General features: G+C 54.3%; 1 protein-coding gene across 5 annotated transcripts in view; it reads left to right on the top strand.

Moving 5' to 3' along the window:
* PLEKHF1 (pleckstrin homology and FYVE domain containing 1) overlaps positions 1 to 23269 on the top strand; it is a 38434-nt gene that overhangs the window by 11117 nt on the left and 4048 nt on the right. Inside the window, exons 1-2 of one of the 5 annotated variants that reach the window (XM_027044538.2) lie at positions 647 to 873; positions 8850 to 10493. In XM_027044538.2, the coding sequence (XP_026900339.1) occupies positions 8867 to 9706 (840 nt within the window). In that variant the 5' untranslated portion in view covers positions 647 to 873; positions 8850 to 8866 and the 3' untranslated portion in view covers positions 9707 to 10493. Of the gene's footprint in view, positions 1 to 646; positions 874 to 1239; positions 1262 to 1383; positions 1538 to 8849; positions 10494 to 23269 lie in introns of those variants that run through there. The other 4 variants (XM_027044537.2, XR_003415771.2, XM_027044535.2 and 1 more) reach the window with 4 other exon arrangements.

Below are 23269 nucleotides of genomic sequence, written 5' to 3' on the forward strand. Positions count from 1 at the left end.
AGGCCTCTCCGTCCCTTCTCCTCCCCTGCCTCATCCCCTTCCTTTCTTAGTCCAAGTCCTGGCCTCACTCCTCTTGGGCTTGGAGAGGCACATTCTCACCTCACAGGCTCCGCCCACACCACCCAGGAGAGCAGGTCACCAGGTCACCGCCACTCAGCTCCTGCCTCCGAGCTCCAGCCTCCAGGCAGAGATCCACTCTGGCTCCTGCTGCTGTCTCTTGCCTCCGTCCTGGCCCGCAGATCCTGCATGGGCCTGAGCCAGCTCCTCTCCCAAGTGCCCAGGGTCTGCCCTATTTGGCAAGACAAACTGCATCTGACCCACAGACATTTACTGTGTTTCTACTAAGTGCTGAATTCTGATCTCAGCTCTGGAGACAAAGGAATGAATGAGAGGAGTATAGTCCAGCCCATGAGGCTCAGCCTAGGTGAGGGAGACCAGCCATGAACACGTAAACAAGTGATCTAATAAGATGCCTTCGGGCTGGAGAAATACTTTACAAAGTAATAAAACCGGGTGAGGTAGTTGAGGGTGATGGAGTGGAGGCAGGAAGCTGCTCTGGGTGGCCAGGGAAGCCTCTGAGGACATGGCAGTTTGAGCTGAGACTTGAATGCCAAAAATGCAGCCATGGGAAGATCTGGAGGCAAGGGAAGCGCAAAGGCCCAGAAGTGGTCTAACAGCCTTGGCGGTGGGAACAGTCTTGGGGTTTTGAGGAACAGGAAGAAGCCAGTGTGAGATGGAAGTGCAGGGAGGGTACCAGAGGAAGTCTGAGACGGACCTCCTGGAGTGGTGAGGCTGGGAATTTCAGTCCAGGGTCCCAGAAGGCACGCGATGGTCTGGGTGGGGAGGTCCCTGCTGGAAATGTTGGAGCGGGTGGTGAGTACCTGGATCCCATTAAGCTGGACTCAATCAATGTATGTTTGCAAGTTTCCACTATAAAAAAAGTTTAAAATTTAAAATAGATTAAATGCTGCTGATTTTTAATATTATGATTATTAATTTCCGGTGGCTGAGAGCAGATGACTGTGTCAGCTAGCAGCAGGGAAGCCAGCCAGAGGCAGCACACGGCACAATAATTCCACCGCCTCCCTTCCTCTTCCCATTGTTCGGGGGCCCGCAGCGAAGACGCGTCCACAGCGGGATGCGAGCAGCTAGGGTGCGGAGCTGCGGTGTTGCGTTCGGCAGGGGAAACTGGTGGCAGGAGACTGGGGGATTTAGACTGGAGAACCAGCCCTGAGAGATTCCGAAAAGTAATTTCATGCAGGTCCGGCCGATTCTAACTTGGGACACCCCGCCCGCGCACACTTCCTCCGCACTTGGGCTCTGAGCTTGGGGCGTCCAGGCTCCGCCCCCGCCCGCGCGCCCGGGCTCCGATTGGCGGAACCGCGGTGGGGGCGTGTCTGATTGGAGTGGGCCGGCCGCAGCGCAGGCCACAGGAGGGGCAGGGGCACCCAGACCCGGAGCGGAAAGCAGCGCGGGAGAGCGGGCTCGCAGACGGGCGCTGGGCAGGGTGCAGGCGCGCGGGGACCAGACGGAGGAGGTAAGTGCCCCCGGGCTGGCCGGGGCGCGCGGAGCAGGCGAGCAATGTGCCCGCCGTCTCCAGTCTCCCCGGGCCGCCCTGTCCAGGTGGCTGCGGGGCTCTGGGCGGGAGCGCAGCCAGGGCCATCTCGGACTCTGACCCGAGCAGAGGCGCGGAGAAGGGCGCTTACTGCTGGTTGGGGGTGCTGGACGCGGGGTGGAGCCTCCAGGGGCTCCAGGGAGAGAGGGGTGAGCGCAGGTAAGAGAGCTGGGCAGTCAAAGCAAGATCCCCGGGAATGCACGACGGGTGAGCGGAGGAGATCCGGAGGCGCCCCCGGATCTGCCCCCTGGGCGACAGGGATCTCTGCACGCCAGTTTTCCCGTGATGGTTCTGAGAGACCTGGCCTGACGCCATCGTCGTGGTCTCACTCCTTGGTCCCGGTTTTCGGGGTCTGCACAAGTGGACCAAGACAACTGCCCCAGTGGACTGGGAGGTGGGGGTGGGGGCGGTGGCAGTGTTTTCCAAGTGGCCTAGGTCCTCTCTGGCCTCTCACTGAGGAACAATCTGAACCCCGAAGCGTTGGAATTTGTGACTTTTGGCAGGAGTTGTCAAAGGAAATGGCTGGGCTTAATCTCCCATTTCACAGAGGAAGTCACCGAGGCAGGCCCATAGAGATAGTGCCAACCTGGAATGAACTGGAATCTCTTTCCCTCTCTCTCTCCCCGAACACGGAAGAGTTAGGCAGGGGAGTGGTGTCATCAGCCCTCTTTGCAGGTGTGAAAATGAAGGTTCTAAAGGTTCCAAGGTTCAGAGTCACTCTGAAACTTTATCTCCACAGTCCAAGGAAAATATCATTTGCAATTTGAGCAAAGCTGTTATCTCACCCCAGAGGGTCAAAAGCCAGCAAGGAGGGGACGATCCTTGCTGGGGTCATTCTTGGCACACAGGTTCCACTTAGTACTGGGGTGTTCCTGGGCACATAATTTCCACTGGAGTCTGTGCTGGCCAAGTGATGACGCTAACTTCAGCCTGTGTCCCTGCACCCGTCAGCCCCAAGACAGGAGGTGAGGCAGCCCAGCTGAGCTTAAGGGACCTGCCTACACCACCCCAAGGGATCCCTGGGTTGGAGCTGGAGTGTACACAGGGGATCAGGCATTTGGAGAGGAGCCCTGCGCTCTGGACTTCAGGATTTCTGGTTCTGTCTTCGGTCAACAACAACAGCCTTCGGCAGCTCAGAGTTATTTTTGGAGCTGAGCCGTTGGGCAGTAATTTTGATGATGGAGGTGATACTTTCCCCAGTGGGGCTTTTATGAGGATTAAGTGAGATAATACTTGTAATGTGCTTACTGTTGTACGTGGTGAGCTGTAAGCTCTTAGTTAATGGTGCCTCTGGTTTATTTTCCTTATTACTATTTTTTTCATGGAGAAGGGCCTCGAGGAAGCACAGGACTGGACAAGGCTGAGGGGTGGCCCCCTCTGGAAGGAGAGGACATTTGGATCATGGCACTCTCCTCAGTGTACTTGGAGAAAAACTCAGACCCTCATTTTGGCCTCTGGACCTTCAGGACTGGCCTCTGCTGGTCCCTTTGACCTTACGTCTTACCTCTCTCTCCTTCCTCTACAGCCTCCATGGGTCAGATTCTTGAGCTATTCCCAAGGCCCAGAACATTCTTTCCTTAGCCTTTGCATGACTGACTCTTTCACAGTATTAAGGTTGGTGCCAGGTTACTTCCTCACCAGACCTTGCCTCACCCCCACCCCCACCCCTGCTGTGCCAGGCAGATCCTCTGTCTTTTTCTTCATGGCACTTAGCACTCATAGTCAGAAATTACCTGTTGATTTACTTACTAGTCTGGCTGCCCCACCAGGAAGTCTGTTACTGAAGGGCCTGTCCCTAGTTCCTTGCTGTAACCTGGTGCAAAACACAGTAGGACTGTGTCTGGCACATGGTCAGACTTATAGTAAATATTTGGAAGGTGAAATCAAGCAGGTGTGGAAGCCCAATGGGCCTGGTTGGGGCTGGCGGGAAGAGGGGCTGGTGATGAATCAGCCTGGCCCCAGTCAGAAGCCAAAGGATAGTCCAAGGGGCCAGTATCCTTATTCCCCCTCTCTGTGATCTTGGCCAGGTTCCTCCCTCTCTTATAAGCAGTGTCCCCAACTGTAACTCTAACAGAAGGATGGAGCTGGTGTCCCTCCTAGGTCCTGTTTTCCAGGGTTCCCAGGGTGGGGCCCCAGACATCTCTCTCAAAACACAAAGGCTGTTTCTGAGTGGAAGAGAGGAGAGAACAAGTTCCCTCAGGACACAGCCCCGTGTCAGGTGCATCCCTGGAGGAGTTGTATTATGCATTTGACAGTATGGGGTAGTATAGATCCGGGGTCTGCAAACTTTTTCTATAAAGGGCCAAATGTAAATATTTTAGGCTTTGCAACCAGCCTCTGTTGTCATGTTCCAATGACTTTTATTTAGAAAAGCCGGCAATGGGTCAGACTTGAGGTAGGTTTGACAGACACCTCGTCCGTCATGCACAGAACCCTGGCCATCCAGCAACACTTGGAGCATGGTTCCCCAGACCCCAGTGCTCACTGAGCACCTTCAGCCCAGCTCAGGTGGTGGGATCACTTGTGTTCAAGAGGGCCAGCCCAGGAGCCTGGTACCCTCCCAAACCTTCCAAAAACAAACAAACAAACAAACAAACAAGCAAACAACAACAACAAAACCAGGACTATTAATTTCCTTGCTGTCAGATACTGACCAACCCTCCAGGAATGTCCCCCCTCTGTCAGCACCCTGGGTGCTGGGTACCACAGCGGAGGCCGCACAGGCACTAACTATCCCAGTGCCAGAGGCTGTCCAGAGGCAGGCTAGTCCCAAGAGGAATGGGGTCAGCTCTCCCCTCCCCTGTCCTAAAGGAGAGAGATTTACTTCTTTGGTGAGAACGGTAAAAAGAAGGATTCCCCATCTGCTTGGGTGAAGGGCTGCCATATTTACCAAGAAAAATGTCCAGGCCCTGTCAAACCAGGGTGTGACATTATGGTTGTGGGAAGGGAGGGCAGATATGGAGAGAACCCCAGGAGAATGTTGTCTGCCCAGCCCCTCACCCAACCTGGGACCCACTATAGGCTCATGGAGGAGAAGGGCATGTGAGCCTTCTGGATGCCCCAGTCAGTGTGTGGGATCAGCTCAGGGCCCAAATTCCTTTCACAAACACCCCCACACTTCCTGGGCCACATTTTGCTGCCAGCAGCTGAACAGGGGCCACGAGGGCCTGGAGAGGGTCTATAGATCAACGGCTGGGGACGAGCAGTATGGGAGTCTTGCATGGGGCATCCTGGTGCCCCTACAAGGGACAAGGAGACAGAGTTGTAGGCCCTCCCCTGCCTGAACCTCTCCCCTCCCTGGGTGCTGCCCTTCACTTTCTCCATGCCTCCCACCTGGGTAGCACCAGGTCAGAGTGGGGACCTGGGCAGGCTGGCCCCTTAGAGCTCACCAAACCCCACAGAGCCAGGTGGGGGCCATCTGCTGTCTTCTGTCCCGGCACAAAGTCTGTCTGCTTCAGCTGCCAAACGTGTTAAGCCTCAGTCTGTGGTGGTAAGATTGGGTTTTCATCCAGTTCTGCCAGGCAGCCTGACACACAGGTGTGCTTGGAGGAAACAGGTAGCACTCTTTGCTCAGGGCTCCTGGCATCTCCTGTGTCCCTGGACCCTGACGCTGTGTGGTCAGGGAAGGCCCCGCCTGGTGACCCACTGCATGCGCTGCAGGCCAGAGCTCCCAGCCAGTAAGCTCAGAGCTCCTGAAGCAGACACTGTCCTGACCTCTTTTCTTTTTGAGGACCTTACATTTAGAGAAAGAAAAAGAAGCTCATTTTCCCACTTCTCAGAACTGGCTGGTATTGTGATTTTATCACATTGCTGCTGCTTTTTCTAAATAAAAGAAAGAAAATATCATAGATAAAGGTGCAGTCCGACTTGATCCCCCCCATTCCTGGTCACATCCAGGTCACCCTTCCCCAGGCCACTTTCTGCTGACTTTGGTTTGGGTTTATCATTTTTTTTTTTTTTTTTAAACCTCGACATTTTTAAGTGTACAGTTCAGTGGAATTAAGTGTATTTCCATTGTTGTGAAACATCTCCAGGATTCTTTTCATCTTGCAAAACAAACTCTACACCCATTAAATAACAACTCTGGGCAACCACTTTTCTACTTTCTGTCTCTATGAATTTTACTACTTGGAAGTGCCTCGTGTAAGTGGAGCCATGCTGTATATTTGTGACTGGCTTATTTCACTGAGCATAAATGTCTCCAAGGTTCATCCATGTTATAGCAGGATTTCCTTCCTTTCTGTGGCAGAACAGTCTTCTGTTGCACATTTTGTCCACCCATCGATGGACACTTCTACCTCTTGACTATTGTGAATACCACTTGGAGACCCTGCTTTCAGTTGTTCTGCTATACACCCAGGAATGGGATTCCTGGATCATATGGTATTTCTATTTTTAATTTCTCGAAGAACCTCCATCCTCTTTTCCTTAGTGCTCCACCAACTTATATTTCCAGCAACAGTGTGCCAGGGTTTCAACTTCTCTGCATCCTTGCCAACACTTGTTATTGCCTGGGGTTTCGGGGCTTTTTTTTTTTTTAAATAGAAGCCACCCTCATGAGTGTGAAGTTCCATCCTGTCCCTCTTTATTCAGAGATCTAGATCTTGAACACTTTTGAAATGCTGTGTGATGTCTGCATATATAGTGTCACACACCAGTCAGCAGGTTGCTTTTTCCACTCACCGTTTGATGTTGACCCACATAGATTGGCTGAGTCACAGTTACAGCTGACAGTATTCCCTTGTACGAGTGGACCTGGCTATTGGACCTCTTCCCCTGCTGCTGTTCCCCTGCTGCTAGACATCTCTCTTGTCTCTACTGCAGGCACTACATTCACTGCATTTGGTGGTCTCTTTCTACTGAGCTCTGAGCTCTTCCGGTGCAGCCATCATCCAGCCCATCCCAGGGTCCCAGCATGCAGCCCAAGAGCTGGAGGGTGGCCTCTGGAATTTTGCCAGGCTATCCACAGCAGGGACCCAGTAATCAGTCCTGGCAGGAGAGCCCCAGGCTGTCACCAATAATCAGCTAGGTTTGCAACACACAGCCAAGATTAGCAACCTAAAAATAGTTGTTCTTTCGTAAGGTGGTGTGGGCAGCGCTTCTCAGGATGCCTTGTGGTCTGAAGGGGGCACGTGGTATGTGACTCAGGGGGCCGAGCACCCCTCTTGTGCAGTGTGTCCGACCCCCATACAGGGCCCTGCTCTAGCTTCCCACAAGTGGTCTGACATACAGAACTGCACCGTGGTGACCCAGAAATACCACATGTGTGATCAGCTTGGCCAGGGTCATGCTGTGTGTGCCTGTACACATGGTGCTGGCAGTGACATCAGCTGTTACCTGCTTCCTCTTCAGAAGTAAGAGCTAACTCATGCACGGTGGGTGTCTGGGAGCTTCGGAAAGGTCCCTTCTTTCACTAGCGACTTACAAAACACTTAGCACTGTTCCAAGCACTGGGGATACTGTAGCAAACAAGAAAAGGCTCCTACTCTCATGCAGCTTACAACTGAGTGAGGAAAATAGAAAACACATAAGCAAGTGATAGATAGACAAGAAAATATAAAGTCCTAATAAGTCCTGTAAAAAAAAACCAAAACAGGGTAACATCTTCGAAAAAGGGTCAGCAAACTTTTTCTGTAAAGGGCCAGAGAGTAAATATTTTAGGCTTTACGGCCTATAGTCTCTGTCACCACTAGTCATCCCTGCCTTTGCAGAATGAAAGCAGCCACAGACAATTGTAAATGAATGAGAGTGACCATGTTCCAATAAAACTTTATGTACAAAAACAGGCCATGGGCCAGACTTGGCCCTCAGGCCATAGTTTGCCAACCTTGTCCTGGGTCTGGGGAGAAGCTACCTGAGCTGGGGTTGTCAGAGACCCTTTCTGAAGGGAGATAAGAGCTGAGAGGTCTCAGGAGGGAGTCACAGGAGGGAGCCAGCATGGGAGAGCCTATCTCAGGCAGGCATGATAGCGCCTTGCTGCAGATTCAACGGGGTAGCTGTGTAGTGAGAAGCAGGCAGCCTCTGGCTCAGTGTGAGAGAGAAAAATGGCGGAGCTTGCTTATGGGCTGAATGTTGGAGGTACAGGAAAGAGGAAATTCAAGGATGAGTCCTAGATTTGGGTGAATGGTTCTGTTTATGGAAAAGAAGAAAAGCTGGAGGAAAAAGCTGGGTTTGTGTTGGGCATGTTGAATTCGAGGACCTTTTCTTAGATGAGCGGGTGAGAAATCACGTGAGCAGGTGGACACCCACAGCTCAGAGAGAAAGCAGGACCGGAGGCTTGACCTGGGGAGTCAGTAGTGTTTGGGTGGTCTTCAAAGCCATGAGTCTGGAGGATCAGGGGAATACGTGTGGACAGAGCACAGGGGGCCTGCATGAGATCTGGGCCACTGACATTTTGTGCTTGGCAGGGGAGGACAGAGTGGGCCTCATACTCCACGGAGGAAGGCACTGTCTCCCGGGGTACAAGCTCTGGGCCCCCTACTTACTCACAGAGCCTCACTTTCCCTCCTGTCAATGCGGGATTCTACCTCCTAGGATTGGTGTGAGGATTAAATAAGATGTTCATGCTTGACGTGCAGAAAGCACTCAGCACATGGTACCTGTGATGATGGCAGTGGTGACCACTGAGCTCACAGGCTGTGTGAGTGGGTTGCAGGTCTGTGATGGTTTGGCTTGATGGATGGGGGAGTCAGTGGTGGGTTAGGTATGCAGACCCCCATGGCCTGGCACTTGGTGTCCTGGTACATGCACCTGTGCCCTTCCACCTGGGGCAGGCCCAACGTGCCAGGTCCTCGGTGCCCCTGGAAGCCCCTGATGGGAGTTGGGGCTCAACCGGGGCAGTCAGCACTGAGACGCGTTCTACCCTGTATCCCAAGGCTCCCCAGGGAATCGAGCCCCTACTGCCCACAGTGGTAGCCTGGTGCAGCCACACGTCCCATCCCCAGCCGACTTCCTCATGCCCCTCACGGGGGAATCCCCCTTCATCTCTCCATAGCTAAGAGTTGGCTTCTGGGACACCGAGTTTGGTTGGTTGGGTGGCTGTCTAGGCCCTCTGGGTCGCAGTAGGGTAATGAGTGGCTTGTCTGGGTGGGTGGGTTCAGTGAGTTGGCGGGGTGGGCAGTGTGGTCCCACCACCACTCCCCCCCCCCCCCCCCCCCCCGACCTCCCGCTCCCTGCTTACCCCCGGCTGTGCCAGGCAAACTGATGCCTCCCTCACCTGCTGCTCCTCCCACAGCCAGGCTGCCAGAGAAGATGGTGGATTACCTGGCCAACACGGAGATCAACAGCCAGCGCATCGCCGCGGTCGAGAGCTGCTTCGGGGCATCCGGGCAGCCCCTGGCCCTGCCAGGCCGGGTGCTGCTGGGCGAGGGCGTGCTGACCAAGGAGTGCCGCAAGAAGGCCAAACCGCGCATCTTCTTCCTCTTCAATGACATCCTGGTGTACGGCAGCATCGTGCTCAACAAGCGCAAGTACCGCAGCCAGCATATCATTCCGCTGGAGGAGGTGACGCTGGAGCCGCTGCCCGAGACCCTGCAGGCCAAGAACCGCTGGATGATCAAGACGGCCAAGAAGTCCTTCGTGGTGTCGGCCGCCTCCACCACGGAGCGCCAGGAGTGGATCAGCCACATCGAGGAGTGCGTGCGGCGGCAGCTGCTGGCCACGGGCCGCCAGCCCAGCACGGAGCACGCGGCGCCCTGGATCCCCGACAAGGCCACAGACATCTGCATGCGCTGCACGCAGACGCGCTTCTCGGCCCTCACGCGGCGCCACCACTGCCGCAAGTGCGGCTTCGTGGTCTGTGCCGAGTGCTCCCGAGAGCGCTTCCTCCTGCCGCGCCTGTCGCCCAAGCCCCTGCGCGTCTGCAGCCTCTGCTACCGCGAGCTGGCCGCCCAGAAGCGGAAGGAGGAGGAGGAGGAGCAGAGCGTGGGGTCCCCCCGGCAGCCGGCCTACCTGGCCGGGGCCATCTGCGGAGCATCCAGCGGGGACGATGATGACTCTGACGAGGACAAGGAGGGCAGTGGGGACGGCGACTGGCCCAGCCACGTGGAGTTCTACGCCTCCGGCGTCTCCTGGTCGTCCTTCCACAGCTGACCCGAATCTGCAGCTGTGCGGGAGGGCCTCCCGGGTCCCTTCTGCATCCAGTCAGACTCCATTGCCCGTGCTCCTGAGAGAACAGAGTTCCCAGACTGCCCAGCAGCCCCCAGGACCCTGCCCCGTGGGTGGCAGGCGCAGTGGGAATGGCTCTTTCTCTCTCGGCCCCCAGTGCCTTTGGGCTGGACGTTGGCAGCCTTCTGCTCCACTTCAGGTAATTCTCTTTCCAGTTAGCAAACTCAAACACTTCGGCCTCTTGGGAACAAATTTATTTCTCAGCCCTATGAGCTGTAGCCCCAGATGACCCCTTGAACTAGACAACCCCGGGTACCTGTCAGGACCAGAGGGAAGGTAGGACTGGAGTGAGGTCCCCTGTTCTCTGAGGACGTGCACCACAGCACCTGGCCCTGGGACAAGCACACCCCCAGGGAAGACTGGGAGCCCTAGAAACCACGGTCTGCCCGTGCACCTTGCTGAGGCCCACCGGCCTGGGTGGCTGGGCCTTGTCAGGCCAGGCATGTGGGCTCACCTTGAGCCAGGCAAGAGAGCCATGCTCCGAGTACCCACCAGGCTTGGTGCAGCCTGACTCCTGGGGGTCCAGGGCAGTCTGCCCAGGCCTCTGGCCCCATCTCACCTCTGTCCAGCTGTCCAAGAGTCTGATGCCTCTCAGTCTAGCCCTCCTCTCTCCCTGTGGCTGGGGAAGGCAGCGTTTTCTGTTAGGACTCTTCACTGCAAGTGACAGAAACCCTACCCAGACTGATTTAACAATAAAAAGAACGTTTATGGACTTGTGTGGTCAAAAAGTTCAGGAGGATTTTGCTCAGACATGGCTCGTGAGGGGCTGAAACCATGCTGGTGGCAAATGTCAACAATTGTGTACCACGCTGGGTGTTCCTGGGAACACTGGCAGCATAGTGGGGTCAGACATTCACACCACGTGGATGTGTTCTTGGCTGGTTCCCAAGGAAACCTCGCCATCCATCTGGGTACTCTAACCATGGCCCAGCACCTGTAGCCCTGCTCACTTGGTGTGAGTCATCTAAGTGGATGGACAGCGAGTAAACACGGAGCCACTTGTCCAGCTCTGCCTGGGCCTTCCAGGCTCAAAGCTCTCCCATGTGGCCTCCTGCCTGGCCTGCTCCTGGGGGTCGTGTCACTGAGTGGGAGAGCCCCAAGTGCAGCGACTGGCCTTGCTCAGAGCGAGTGTGTTGGGACTGGAGCTTGAAGGCCAGCCTCCTGATGCCTGGCCTGCAGCTGGCCATAGGGTCATGGGTCCTTTGATGGTCTCCTGCATTTGCTTCTGCCCTGTGGCAGAAGAGGGGAAGATCACTGTCAGCTAGAAGTAGTGACTCTGGGGGAAGGAAAGCATCCCCTAGCCCTCATGGCACAGTGGTCTCTGGCCAGGATCGGAGGTCTCAACCCCATTATCTGGGCTCCAGGCCCTAGGTGAAGAATTGCCCTCTGCCAGTTCTCAAATCCTCACGTGCAAATAGAATCCTGAGGGTCTGGTTAGAATGCCACCTCTGATTTGGCAGGTCGCTGGATCCCAGGGACGGCAAGCCTCCAGCCCAGTGAGGGAGGATAGAAGAGGTAAAGTGTGAGGCACCGGGGCCTGCCTATGGCCTTTCTGTGCAGGCAGAGGGAGCAGGTGGGAGAGGGTCAGAGGTACTTCCGAGAACGTGTTGGTTTTCAAGCCCTTGGTCTCCCTGAGCCACACAAACTGGTCCAGGTTGGTTCTGCCTGGGCGGAGGGCTCAAGGCAGGACACATCACAGGATGAGAGACAACTTCCTAAAGACAGATCAGATACCCTCTCACAGCCAGGCCAGGCAGCCCCATCTCTTCACCCCAGAGCTGGTGCTAGGGCGGGGAATGCCCAGCTCCAGCCACTGGCCTCTCGATCACAGCTGCACTCTCCTGGAGCCTCCCTTGCCTGGTAGAGGGGAGTAGAAGCAGCAGGGGCAGCATTCACTTGGACAGGAAGGATGCCTGCAATGGATCCTGGGCACTGCCAGCCTTCTCTACAGGTGCCTGACACGGGGGCACAGAGCACAAGACCCAGGCATGCAGGGCAGGTAACCAAGGTCCATGCCTTCCTCACCAGGGCTGGGCAAGTGGTGCCTTGTCCCTCAACCTGGGACCCTTAGACCTGCTCTCCTTGTACCTCCCCCCACCCAGGACTGGGAGAGGGTGGCTGCTTCCTTGAGCCCCAAGGTGTTAGGTACAGCCTGTAAGGACCCAAGGGCTCGAGTGGCCAGCAACCTTTGGAGGGCTTTCATTCATGCAGATTCATTGCTCTGTGCCATGCCAGGTGCTGAGGACACAGCTGTGAGTAACACAAGGTCCCCACTCTTAAGGTTTCTCCTCTGGCGGAGGAGACAGGCACAGAAGCTGGTGCTGTAGGTCCTAGTATGTGCTGTGATGGGACAGGGACTGAGGTATGACATAGTGGGCAGGTGGAGGGCAGCACGCCACAGAGGCAAGCTCCCTGTGATTGGTGAGAGTGTCAGCAATGCCATCTGGGGAGATGGTGTTCCAGTCAGAGGGAATGACAAGTGCAAAGGCCCTGAGGAGGAGAGGAGTCCATGTGTTCTGGATCAGCATGGCTGGATTGAGGGCAGAGAGGTGGCAGGACCAGCTCGGATGTGCCGAGAGCCACTGGAACCTTCAGCAGGGCAGCACGTCTGCTCTCAGCTTTCAAGAGCTTGCCCTGACAGCTGTGTGCAGATGGCTGAGGCAGAGAGAGGGGCTGTACAGCCCCCCAGACCCCTAGGATCCCTGAGACAAGGAACTAGGTTCCACTGAGGCCTCATCTGCCTGTGGTGGTGGGTGGCAGACAGCTGGCCTTGGCTGTCTCCATCTCTTCCTAAAGAGCCGGCCCCTCCCCTGTTCTACAGGATGTTCTGGATGACTGCAGATGGTGCATCAGGAAGCTAAATAAATGCCATGGGCTGAACTTTGCCCTGGGCCAGTGAGGTCGAGTGATGACCAGTGCCCCTGGCCACTAAAGCACAAAGGGGAATGTGTTGGGAGGAAGCAGGGCCTCTCAGAAAAGAAGATCTGGGCCCAAGAAGAGAAGGGGATGCTTCAAGAGACCCCATCTCTCACTCTTTTACGTCTGCTCCCCTCCAGAGACAACCTTGTCAGCCTGGCTTGGGTCAAGGGTCAGGCCAGGCCCTGCTTCCAGCCACCCCCGCCCCAGGCTGTTCTGAAAAGAGGCTTGCTGTCCACCAGGCTGCTGGGTTCTGCGTTCTCTCACCTGCCTCCCCAACAGGTGTGGTCCTGAAAAGCTCTGGAGTTGCCCCAAGCTAAGGCCACACAACTGACCCTCGCCCTTGGCTACCACTCCACCCCCACACATGCAGGAGGTCAGGAGTCCTCAGGCTGAATCGATGCCTCTGCTCTTCACAATGTTCCCTTTCCCCAGAATGAAGCTTGAGGTCTGGCTGCAGGACTGGGTCTGCTGGGCCTACGTCCCAGCCTTCCCTCTCTCCTGGGGCTTCGCTTACAAGGCCTGGCAAGGGCACGGGAACCGGCTGTCCTGCCAGCCAAGTGCTCCCGTCTACTGCCTGGGAATCCTTCCTCCCAGCTTCGCGTGGACTCGGAGTGCCTGCCAGAGGCTGATCGTTCAGCCCGGGGAGGGGCCTCTCTTGCCCCTCCTCCTGGAAGATGGAGATGGGCCAGGGGAGGTTCTGAGGACCAGGCCCATGCCTATGAGGGGCACTGGAGCCCCCCACCACCTCAGCATTGCCTGAAGCGCCCTTGTGGCATCAGCCCTGACAGAAGTCGCTCCAGGTGGAAAGTGGAGTCTCAGCAGTGACCTCATGGCATTTGGGGACTGACTGACAGGCAGGCCCTTTAGAGTTTGACCTGCCCCTGGGCAGGGATGCGGTGCTCCTGAAGGACTCTGAGGATACTGAGGGAGGCCTCTGCGGGCAGTAAGCCAGTGACCCCTCCCTGGAAGTTTTGACTATTGGGATTTTTAGGTGCTGAGTCTTCTTAAATAGGGCCCACCTGCATGGGTACTGGGCACAATTGCCAGAAGCAGGGAGTCAGGCAGGGGGTTGACAGGACCGGAGGAATCTTATCCCTCCTTGATGATGGTGGGGGCAGTGGTACTGGTGCTGGTGGTGACAGCACGTGCCACTTTCTGAGAGCCGTCTCTCAGTAAGCCATCTATCAGCATCAGTCTCAGGAAGGCAGAGCCAGGTTACATAAGGCCATCCTGAGTCTGAAGGGGATGTGGCCTGAGTCCTGAGAGAAGGATAGACAAAGCCAGGAGCCAGAGCTCCCAGAACAGCTGTGTGATCAGGGAGGGCTTCCTGGAGAAGGTGGTGTTCGGTTGAGCCTCAAGGAAGTCATGACTTTATCAGAAAAGATGGTAATCTCCATTAGGACTGGAACTCTGGGTCGTTTTATTAACTGCCCTCCTGTCCCTGGCACTGAACATTTGTTGGTTAAATAAATGAATCAAATAAGAAATGGGGTTGAAGGCAGGGCAGAAGGGATAATAATGAAATGGTCATTGAACCTCACCTCTGGAGCCTCCAGTCAAGGTGCTGGATGAGAATTGTTGGCCCTGGCCTCTTTCTGGAGGGTTGGGGACCAGCACTTCCCCCCAAACACTGACCTCTGCCCTATCAGCAGGGGCAGGAAGTTCCTCCCCCTTCCAGGCAGAGCTTTCTGGAGATGTGATGTTAAGACCAGTTTGCAGGGGGACATCATTCAGGCTGGCATCAGAGGATTTCAGCTGGCCGGGCCTCTCCCCTGCTTCAGCCTGTTCTTGAGGACTCAGCTAGAAAGAGGATGCAGGGGACATCAGGGCCACTGCTGGACTCAGCTACCGGGCCGACTAGGAGTGACTGCAAGGCTGACCCAGTTCTCAGCCAGGATCCTGGAGCTCGTAGGCCATTCTTGCAAACTGAGGCAGCCACTTCTGCTGGCCTGCCTCTGACCCAGCCTTGCAGGAAGTAACCCTCCTGAGGGCTGTGGGCAGGGGAGAGGCCGCCTCTGAGTCGGGCTTTTCACACCTGGCACCAGCATGCTCTGGGCTGTCTTCCTGCCTGTCTCTGCACCCAGGCTCCCATGTCCGAGGGGAGGTAGCCCACGAAGGGGCCCACCCCCTCGACGCGTATGCTCTGCCTTAGCCCTGAGCAGGTTCAGAGACCTGTGCCGGGATTTCAGATGTTGGGGCTGGGTCCACGAGCCACAGGAGGAATTCTGCGTCACCAAACCCAACAGAACCAGACCCCAGGCTTCTCTTCTCTGACTTTGCCGACTCTGAACCCAGCATCTGCCTTTGTCCGTGAATTTGGGCCTCCCTGTGGACCCCAGTGCTGCTGCCACCTCTGCTCTGCAGCCTTCCTGGTTGTCCCAGGGCAGCATTGACTGTCCCATCCACGCTCCCAGAGCACCTGCAGCCTCTGCTGTGGCTCCCACCCTCCACCTGTCACGAGGTGTCTGAGTAGGCCTGTGCCCACCAAAGCTGGCCTTGGAGTCCAGGCTGCTTGAGGGCAGGGGGACCACTCATTCACCATTCACCTACAGCCCTCACATTCTCGGCAGAGTTCTGCAGATGCCTTTCTTTGAAGGTGGCCTTGTGACTTCCCCTAGCTCATGGAGGATGATGGCAAGATAATGGGGTCACTGGGGCCTCAGAGCCCCTGTGTCTGAAACTGACTCCACCGGCTTCCCCTAACCAGCTAATCCTGTCTCCACTGGTGCCCGTACCCAGGCCTTTGAGACAGACACTGGGGGGTCTCCTGACCCTTCCCTTTCCTGTCCCCCCACTCTTGTACCTTTCCAGGCAAGCCGGGCCCAAACTGAGGGAGCCTGTGGTGCACGGGGGGCACCGAAGGAGCTCCTTTAGGGCCCTGGGGGAGTAGTTCAGGCAAGACCACAGAGGGGCATGGGCCAGACCCCACAAGATAGTCTTTATCCCAGCAGAGAGGGAGCCCTGTGCACACACGTGCACACACACACCTTCCACCCCTCTCAGCCTCCCTCCTAGTTTCCCAAACTCCCCATGTCAAAGCCTCAGACTAGCTTTGGAGCAGTGTGCAAGGGAGGAATAGGGAGTAAGGACGGTTGCGGGGAGGGTGTCACACAAGGAGAGTGAAAACCCAGGGAGGCTCTCAGGAGCAGCTCATGTTTCCTTCACTGTTTGGGCAGGGAATCTGAGGCCCCAGGGGAAGGTGCACCCCTGACATGAGTCAGAGTCAGTGCCAGATGAGAGGCTGTGGCCAGAGCATTGTCCCATGTCCCTCCCAGAGTCCTGTCTCCTGCCAGCTCCCTTCACCACCACAGAGCCCAGCTCTGACTGAAATGTTCCAATGCAGAAAACAGAAAGGCAGGCGGGCAGGCAGGGAGGGAGAGAAGAGGGGTGGGCGAAGACCAAGCCAGATATTTCTGGGCAAAAACAAGGGGAAATTTCAATCCCTGGAGTGTCACTTCAGGGGGTCCGGCCAAATGTTTTGACCCCAAAGAACAGACTTTCCGGAGAACGGTTTCTGCCCACTGTGGCTCCAAGTTGGGAGGGAGAGGAGTCGGGTGCCTGAAGCCAGTGCTGGTGCTGCCCATTCTTTCTCTGCATAGCTGGGTTTAACAGGACCCCTGGGTGCCCACAGCAACACCCAGGGCTTTAGAAACCCAGGGTTCCAGGATTCTGGAACCACACACACACACACCCCCCACAAGTTTTCCTTTGTGTGTACAAAAGGAAACTTTATGCGGTTTGCAAATTGCCAACATTCTTAAAATGCCAAAATGCCTTCCTTTGTATTCCAACCAAGCCTCCTGGGGTCCCCACCCCCACCCAGGAAGTAGATGAACCCTCTCAGCCTTGGCCCAAGCCAGCCACTTGCTAATCTCTTTCCCCAGGCTTGGGCTGGAGCTGGCCTAAAAGAGTGGAGTCAAGGCAAAGGAGCTCAGTGAGAGGGAGTCTGGGCGGGGGCTGGGATGCAGTCATCACCCCCAAGACAGGCCCAGGCTCCCCACATCTTCTGTTCTGCACTTGTGTCCTCACCTTGAAACACTGGCCTGCTCACAGCTCCTTGCCCCCTGCTGCTGCAGTGGGTTCATGGGGTGGTGGGCGCCCATGGCTCACCTGTGCACACGTTTCTCCTTCGGGTGCTCACACTCTGGTGTTTCCTGGGGTGAAGTAATACAATTGTATATATTGGTCTCTACTCCCAATTCCTGGCACAGAGCTCCTGAATACCTTGGAATTTCCCAGGTGACAGGAGTGCCTTATGTCCTAATGCAGTACTTAGTGGACAAGACCAAGCCATGATTAGAAGCTTGGAACTTTCGGTCCCACGCCTCATTCTCCAGGAAGGGGAGAAGGACCAGAAACTGAGTTAATGATCAGTCACGATGATGGTTCCATAAAACACCCGGAAGTATGGGTTCAGAGAGACTCTGGGCTGGTGAACACGTAGAACTGCTGGAAGGGAGGTGTGCTGGGGAAGGGGGAAGGTCCACACCCCTTACCACGTACTTGCCCTACACATCTCTTCACCTGGCTGGTCATCTGTGTCCTTTATCATATCCTTTATAGTAAGCCAGTAAATGTTTTTCACCGAGTCCTGTGAGCTGTTTTGGCAAATTATCAAACCCAAGGAGGGGGGTCATGGGAACCCTGACCCAGGTGACACCCTGGGACTTGTGATCGGCGTCGGAAGTGGGGGCAGTCTTGTCCATGGCATTTGCACTAACTCCAGGGGGACAAGGTCAGAACTGAATTGAATTGTAGGACACCCAGGTGGTTGTGGGGAATCTCTCGGTGTGGGGGAGAATCCCCACATGTGCTGTCAGAAGTGTTGTGAGTGTGATAGGGCCATGAGAATAAAGGCGGTCACAGGCGTGTTTCTCACACACCCCTGGGGAAGCCCTCTTCCTTACTTTTGGCCACGGGCTTTAGTACAGCTGAGCCATCCACGTCCTGGCTCTAGGAGTGGGCACAGGACCCGGGTCTGGACAACCAGCACAATTGGGAGGCCTGAGGGGACATACTGAGGGCTGTGAGGGTCCATATCCATGTCTCCCACCTGCACAGAGAGGAGTGGCCCTGAGTCACGTGGCAGGGAGTGGCAGCCCGGCTCTCAGGAGGGCCCAGGGAAAGGGAATGGGGCCCATATTCATCCCACAATGAGGCTGTGGCAAAGACAGTGTGCAGATTTCAATTCAATTAGGGAGAAACCCACCCAATGATGAACAGCTCCGAGATATGAAAACAGAGCATTCAAAAGCACAATGGACACAGTGATTGTTTCCTTTATTCAAGTCACAGACAAAGCGACATCTCACTCAGGCAGCCTCAATGTCTCACAAGCTGATTATCACATGAGTCAAAACTCTGAGGAACAACCATAATTCAGATGCAAACCTGATTTGGGGAAACAAAGCCCGTCCAGTCCCCGTCAAGTTAGGACAACAATGACGCAGAGACACTGAGCTCAGCAAGGATGTACTTTCTGAGAGTACCATGTCCTCCACTGTTCAGTCCAGGGTATGTTGAACATCGATCTCCTCTCCAAAGGTCAAGGAGTAAGCAGTTAGGAAAATCAATATGTCTTCAGAGCAGTACAAGGAGGAAATTAGCATGGGGCGGGACATGAAGTTCAGAAGTGGGGGCAGTTGGCCACCTGGGGTACCCGCTGGGACCTTTGGGTTTTTTATCGAAGTCTAAGCTACATCCAGTAAAGTGCGCAGATCTTAAATGTTCAGCTCAGACTCCACACACACACACACACAAGGGTGGCCCACACGAGCAGCACCAAGGTCAAGATACAGAGCATCTCCAGCACCCAGAAGCCTCCCTCAGATTCTTCCAAGGGTCTCTGCCTCTGAGGGACTGGTGTTCACGTAAGTTTTCCCCTGTTTTTTTTTTTAACTTCATATAGATAGAATCATAGTCTAAGTTTTTGTTGTTGTTGTTCAGACTTCTTTGCTCAAATTCTGTCTGTAGGACTCTCCATGTTGTTGTAAGCATCTGTCTGTACTTGGTGTTTTGCATTGTGGTGGAATATTCTATTTGGTGGGCCCTCCACAACCGTATGTCCTCTCTACTGTGGATGGGCATTTGGGTTGTTTACAGTTCCAGGTCGTCACGAAAAAAGGGGCCATGACCATTCCGTAGACGTCTTTGGTGGACGAAGCTCTCATTTCTGTCAAGGGTATGGTTGGGGTGGCAGTGCTGGGCCACGGGACATACATACGTGCAGCTTTAGCACATGCTGCCCGGCTGTCCCCTGCAGTGGTTGAGCCGGTTTGCACCCCCCAGCAGATGTGGGCTGCAGACGCTCCACACCTCACCAGCCTCACCAGCACTGCGTTCTGTAGGGCTCTCTCACTGCAGCGACTCTGGGGAGTCACCTGGAATGCAGCCTGACTCCGGAGCTCACCTCAGCGGGCTCGTGGGATGTGGCCTTTCCTTGTGCTCAGGAGAAGCCGGTGTGGGAGACTGAGGTGGTGCTGGTGTTGGGCCTGCATGTGAGATGGAAAATGAAACCCCAAGGAAGCCCATTGGTGTGATTTTTATTCATTCATTCAACAAGAGCCCCTTGAGTACCTATAGCACTGGGGATACAGCTGTGGAGCTGTATCCTTCCGCTCGCAGAGCTCACACTCGTGTAGAGAGACAGACCACAAGCACAACTGGAAAATATATTATACTCTTTCATACCTCTGGGGTCTTTTCCAGCACTAGGAATATTCCCAACCAAGAGGGGTGCACTATGGAGGCACTCGGCGTGCCCCTTGTTAGTTCAGCTCTGTTGACGAGCCTTTTTTCATTTGGTTTCTGAAGAGATAATCTCAACACCCTTCTCCTTGATGTAGATCCTGTAATAATGGAGTATCTGAGAAGGATTGAGTGTACAGATAACAACACAGAGAGGGGGGCGGTGAGAGCTGGGTGGCTACAATTTCAGATCGAGTGCCCAGACAAGGCGTCACTGAAAAGGTGTACTTGGGTCAAGACCTGAAGGAAGTGAGGCAGATATTTGGGAGAAGAACATCCCGGGCAGAGGAAGCAACAAGTGCAAACGCCCTGGGGTGGAGATGTCCCCAGGCTGGTGGAGGAGCACGGAGGAGGCCGGTGTGGCTGGCAGAGCGAGAGAAGGGGAGAGCTGCTGGAGATGTCCAAAGCTGGGGAGACGGAGCAGGGCCCTGGAGGCATCGTAAGGACTTTGGCTTTGCGTGGAGCGACATAACAGGAGTCATGGGAGGTGTTTCAGCAGAGAAGCACACCTGACTCACCTTTCAGCAGGACCACTGGCTGCCACGGACTGGACTCATGGGGGCCGGGAGGGCAACCTGGGAGCCGCTAAGGAGGTGGGAGGTGATGATGGCTGGCACCAGGCTCCGTGCAGAGGTGCTAAGACATTAAATACTGATATATTTGCAGGTGGGACCAACAGAATCTGCCAGTGCACTGGATACAGGGTGTGAGAGAAAGAGGTCAGTGCAGCTGCAAGCGTGAAGCTCCTGGTTTGTGAGACAGAGAAGGCTGGGGCCAGCCACCAACCAGTGGTGGTTGTCTGTCGTGGTTTCTGAGCGGAGAGTGTGGGTATCCGGAGCTCAGTTTCGGCACGTAAAGTTGGAGACTGAATGCAAAGTTGTACGGGAAGGACTAGAGCGCAGGCAAGAGTCCGGGCTGACAAACGCTGTTGCACACGTGGACAACCCCACAGGACAGACCGGAGGCTAGAGCCGCGGAGGTGGAGGTGGAGATTGGGGAGCAGCCGGCCAGGCCGGAGGAGGGCCTGGAGAGCGCGGCAGCCGGCAGGGGGCCCAGCCGTGCCAGACGCTGCCCACGGGGGTCATCGGGTGGCATGAGGACCAAGAGCCAGCCTGTGTTCAGTAACGTGGATGTCACGTGAAGTGGTCGCCTACAATGTGGCTGCTGTGACAGGAGAACATTTAGTGGGGTGGTAGGAGCAGAGGCCCGCTGGAAAGCACCCGGAGAACAGAGCCAAACTGGTGAAGTCATCTGAAGAATTCCATTGCAAAGGGGAAGAGAAACGCCGCAGTGGCTAGAGATGGAAGAGGTGCTTTATGTATGTGCATATATATATATATGTTCATGTTTATTCATTGTTGAGAGATAGAGTGCAAGTGGGAGGGGCAGAGAGAGAGAGGGGGGGAGACACAGAATCAGAAGCAGGCTCCAGGCTCCGAGCTGTCGGCACAGGGCCCAACGCGGGGCTCGAACCCACAAACCGTGAGATCATGACCTGAGCCAAAGAGCCACCCAGCCGCTCCCAGAGGTGCTTTTTAAACAGCTTTATTGGGATATAATTCACATCCCATAAAATCTCTCTGCCCTTTAAAGTTTGCCGTTCAGTGATTGCTAGTATATTCACAAGATTGTGCACCCGTTCCCACTATCTAATTCCAGGAGATTTTCACCACGCCAGAGTGGAACCCCACACCCACGAGTGTTCACTGCCCGTTCCCCCCTCCCCCGGCCCCTAACAACCACCCATTTGCCTTCAGTCTCTATTCTGGACATTCCACACAAGTGGAATCGTACAATATGTGGTCTTTTGCAACTGGCCTCTCCCACTTTGCATCTTCCCACGTTCATCCCTGTTGTAGCACGTATCGGTATATAATTCCTTTTTATTGCTGAATAACATCCCATCGCATGTTTCAGACAATGTACATACCGCATTTTGTGTATCCATTCATCAGCTGACAGACACCTAGGTTGTTAACCCTTTTTGATTCTTATGAATAATGCTGCTAATGGACATTCACATACAGGTTTTTGTGTGGACATGTTTTCAGTTCTCTGGGGTATATACCTAGGAGTAGAATTGCTGGGTCATATGGTAACTCTATGTTTAATATTTTGGGGAACTGCCAAACTGTTGTCCAAAGTGGCTGCACCATTTTATGTTCCCACCTGCAATATATAAATGTTCCAATTTCTTCCCGATCTCATCAACACTTGTTATTGCCTTTTTTATTTTAGCCATCAGAGTAGGGGAGAAGTGGCATCTCATTGTTGTTTTGATGACTAATGATGTTGAGCACCTTCTCATGTGCTTATTGGCCATCTGGATATCTTTTTTGGAGAAATGTCTATTCAAATCCTTTGCACATTTTTTAATTGGGTTGTTTGTCTCTTTGTTTTCGAGTTCCAAGAGCTCTTTATATATTCTAGATACTAGTCCCTTATCAGATACATGATTTGTAATTATTTTCTCCCATCCTGTGTTATTTTTTTTCACTTTCTTGATGGTGTCCTTTGAAATACAAAAGTTTTTAATCTTGATGAAGTCCCATTTATCAATTTCTTTTTGTCATTTGTTGTTTTTGTGTCATGTCTAAGAAACCATTGACTCATACAAGATCATAAAGAGTTATTCCCATGTTTTTATTTAAGAAATGATCTATTTTGAGTTAATTTTTTATATGGTATCAGATGGGGGACTGCCCACCTTCATTTTTTATACAGTTGTCCCACAACCATCTGTTGAAAAGACAGTTATTCCCCATGGAATTGTCCTGGTACCCTTGTTGAAATTTTTGTTGTTTTTTAGTATGGAAGAAATGCATGTGTACATGCTTATGGGCAAAACCCTGCACAGAGTGGGAAATGGTGATGAAGGGGAAGGAGAAGAAAGACTGGAGCAGCAGCCTCCAGAGGGAGAGGGGTGCCCAGAGGAGGGGCTGGTGCAAGTCAAGGGCAAGGAGATGTGTGGGCAATGAACGTTCTCTCCCCAACACTTCCCTTTCTGTAGTGAAACAGGCACCATGTCACACTGCAGAGAAGGCAGAGGGGGAGGGGTGGGAGCTGGGAGAAGAGGTTAGCAGGAGCGGAAGTGGGCCACCTCCCTGAGCTTAGCGATGATGAACCAAAAGTAAGACCAGTCTGTGTTCAGGTGTTCTTTAGGCAGGTGCGGGGGCAGGGGTTGGGAGGGGTGTGGGAAGAGTGGAGGGATCCAAGGCCTCTGAGGGCTGCCTGTACCAGGGTGGAAGGACAAGTCTGGTTCTTTTTTTTTTTTTTTTTTAAGTTTTATTTATTTATTTTGAGAGAGAGTGAGCAGACGGCAGAGGGCAAGAGAGAGAATCCAAAGAGAATCCGAAGCAGTGCAGAGCCTGATGTGGGGCTTGATCCCACACCCATGAGATCATGATCTGAGCCAACATTGAGAATTGCACGCTTAAGTGACTGAGCCACCCAGGTGCCCCTGGACAAGGCTGGTTGTTAGTGGCTGCAGCAAGCAGCCCTCTTGCTGAGGATGGTCAGGTTCATCCAGGGAGAAGGTCTTTAGCCACACACAAGACCAGCTTGTTATCCCAAGATACAGACAGAAAATGCCCTTGCCCCTAAAACTAATTAGAGAGGGTGAGGAGGGAGTTACCAGCAAGTCCTCAACCTTCCAGTGCCCCATCTGTCTCAGTGGCCTTGGGCTGCCACAACAAAGTAGCAAAGACTGGGTACTCATCAACAATGGGCTTGTACTTAATGTAAACAATGAACATTTATTGCTCACTGTCCAGAGCTGGAAGCCCAAGATGACAGTGCCAGTGTGGCTGCATTCTGGTGAGA

Source organism: Acinonyx jubatus, chromosome E2, assembly GCF_027475565.1.
Source record: "Acinonyx jubatus isolate Ajub_Pintada_27869175 chromosome E2, VMU_Ajub_asm_v1.0, whole genome shotgun sequence".
Lineage (NCBI taxonomy): Eukaryota > Metazoa > Chordata > Mammalia > Carnivora > Felidae > Acinonyx > Acinonyx jubatus.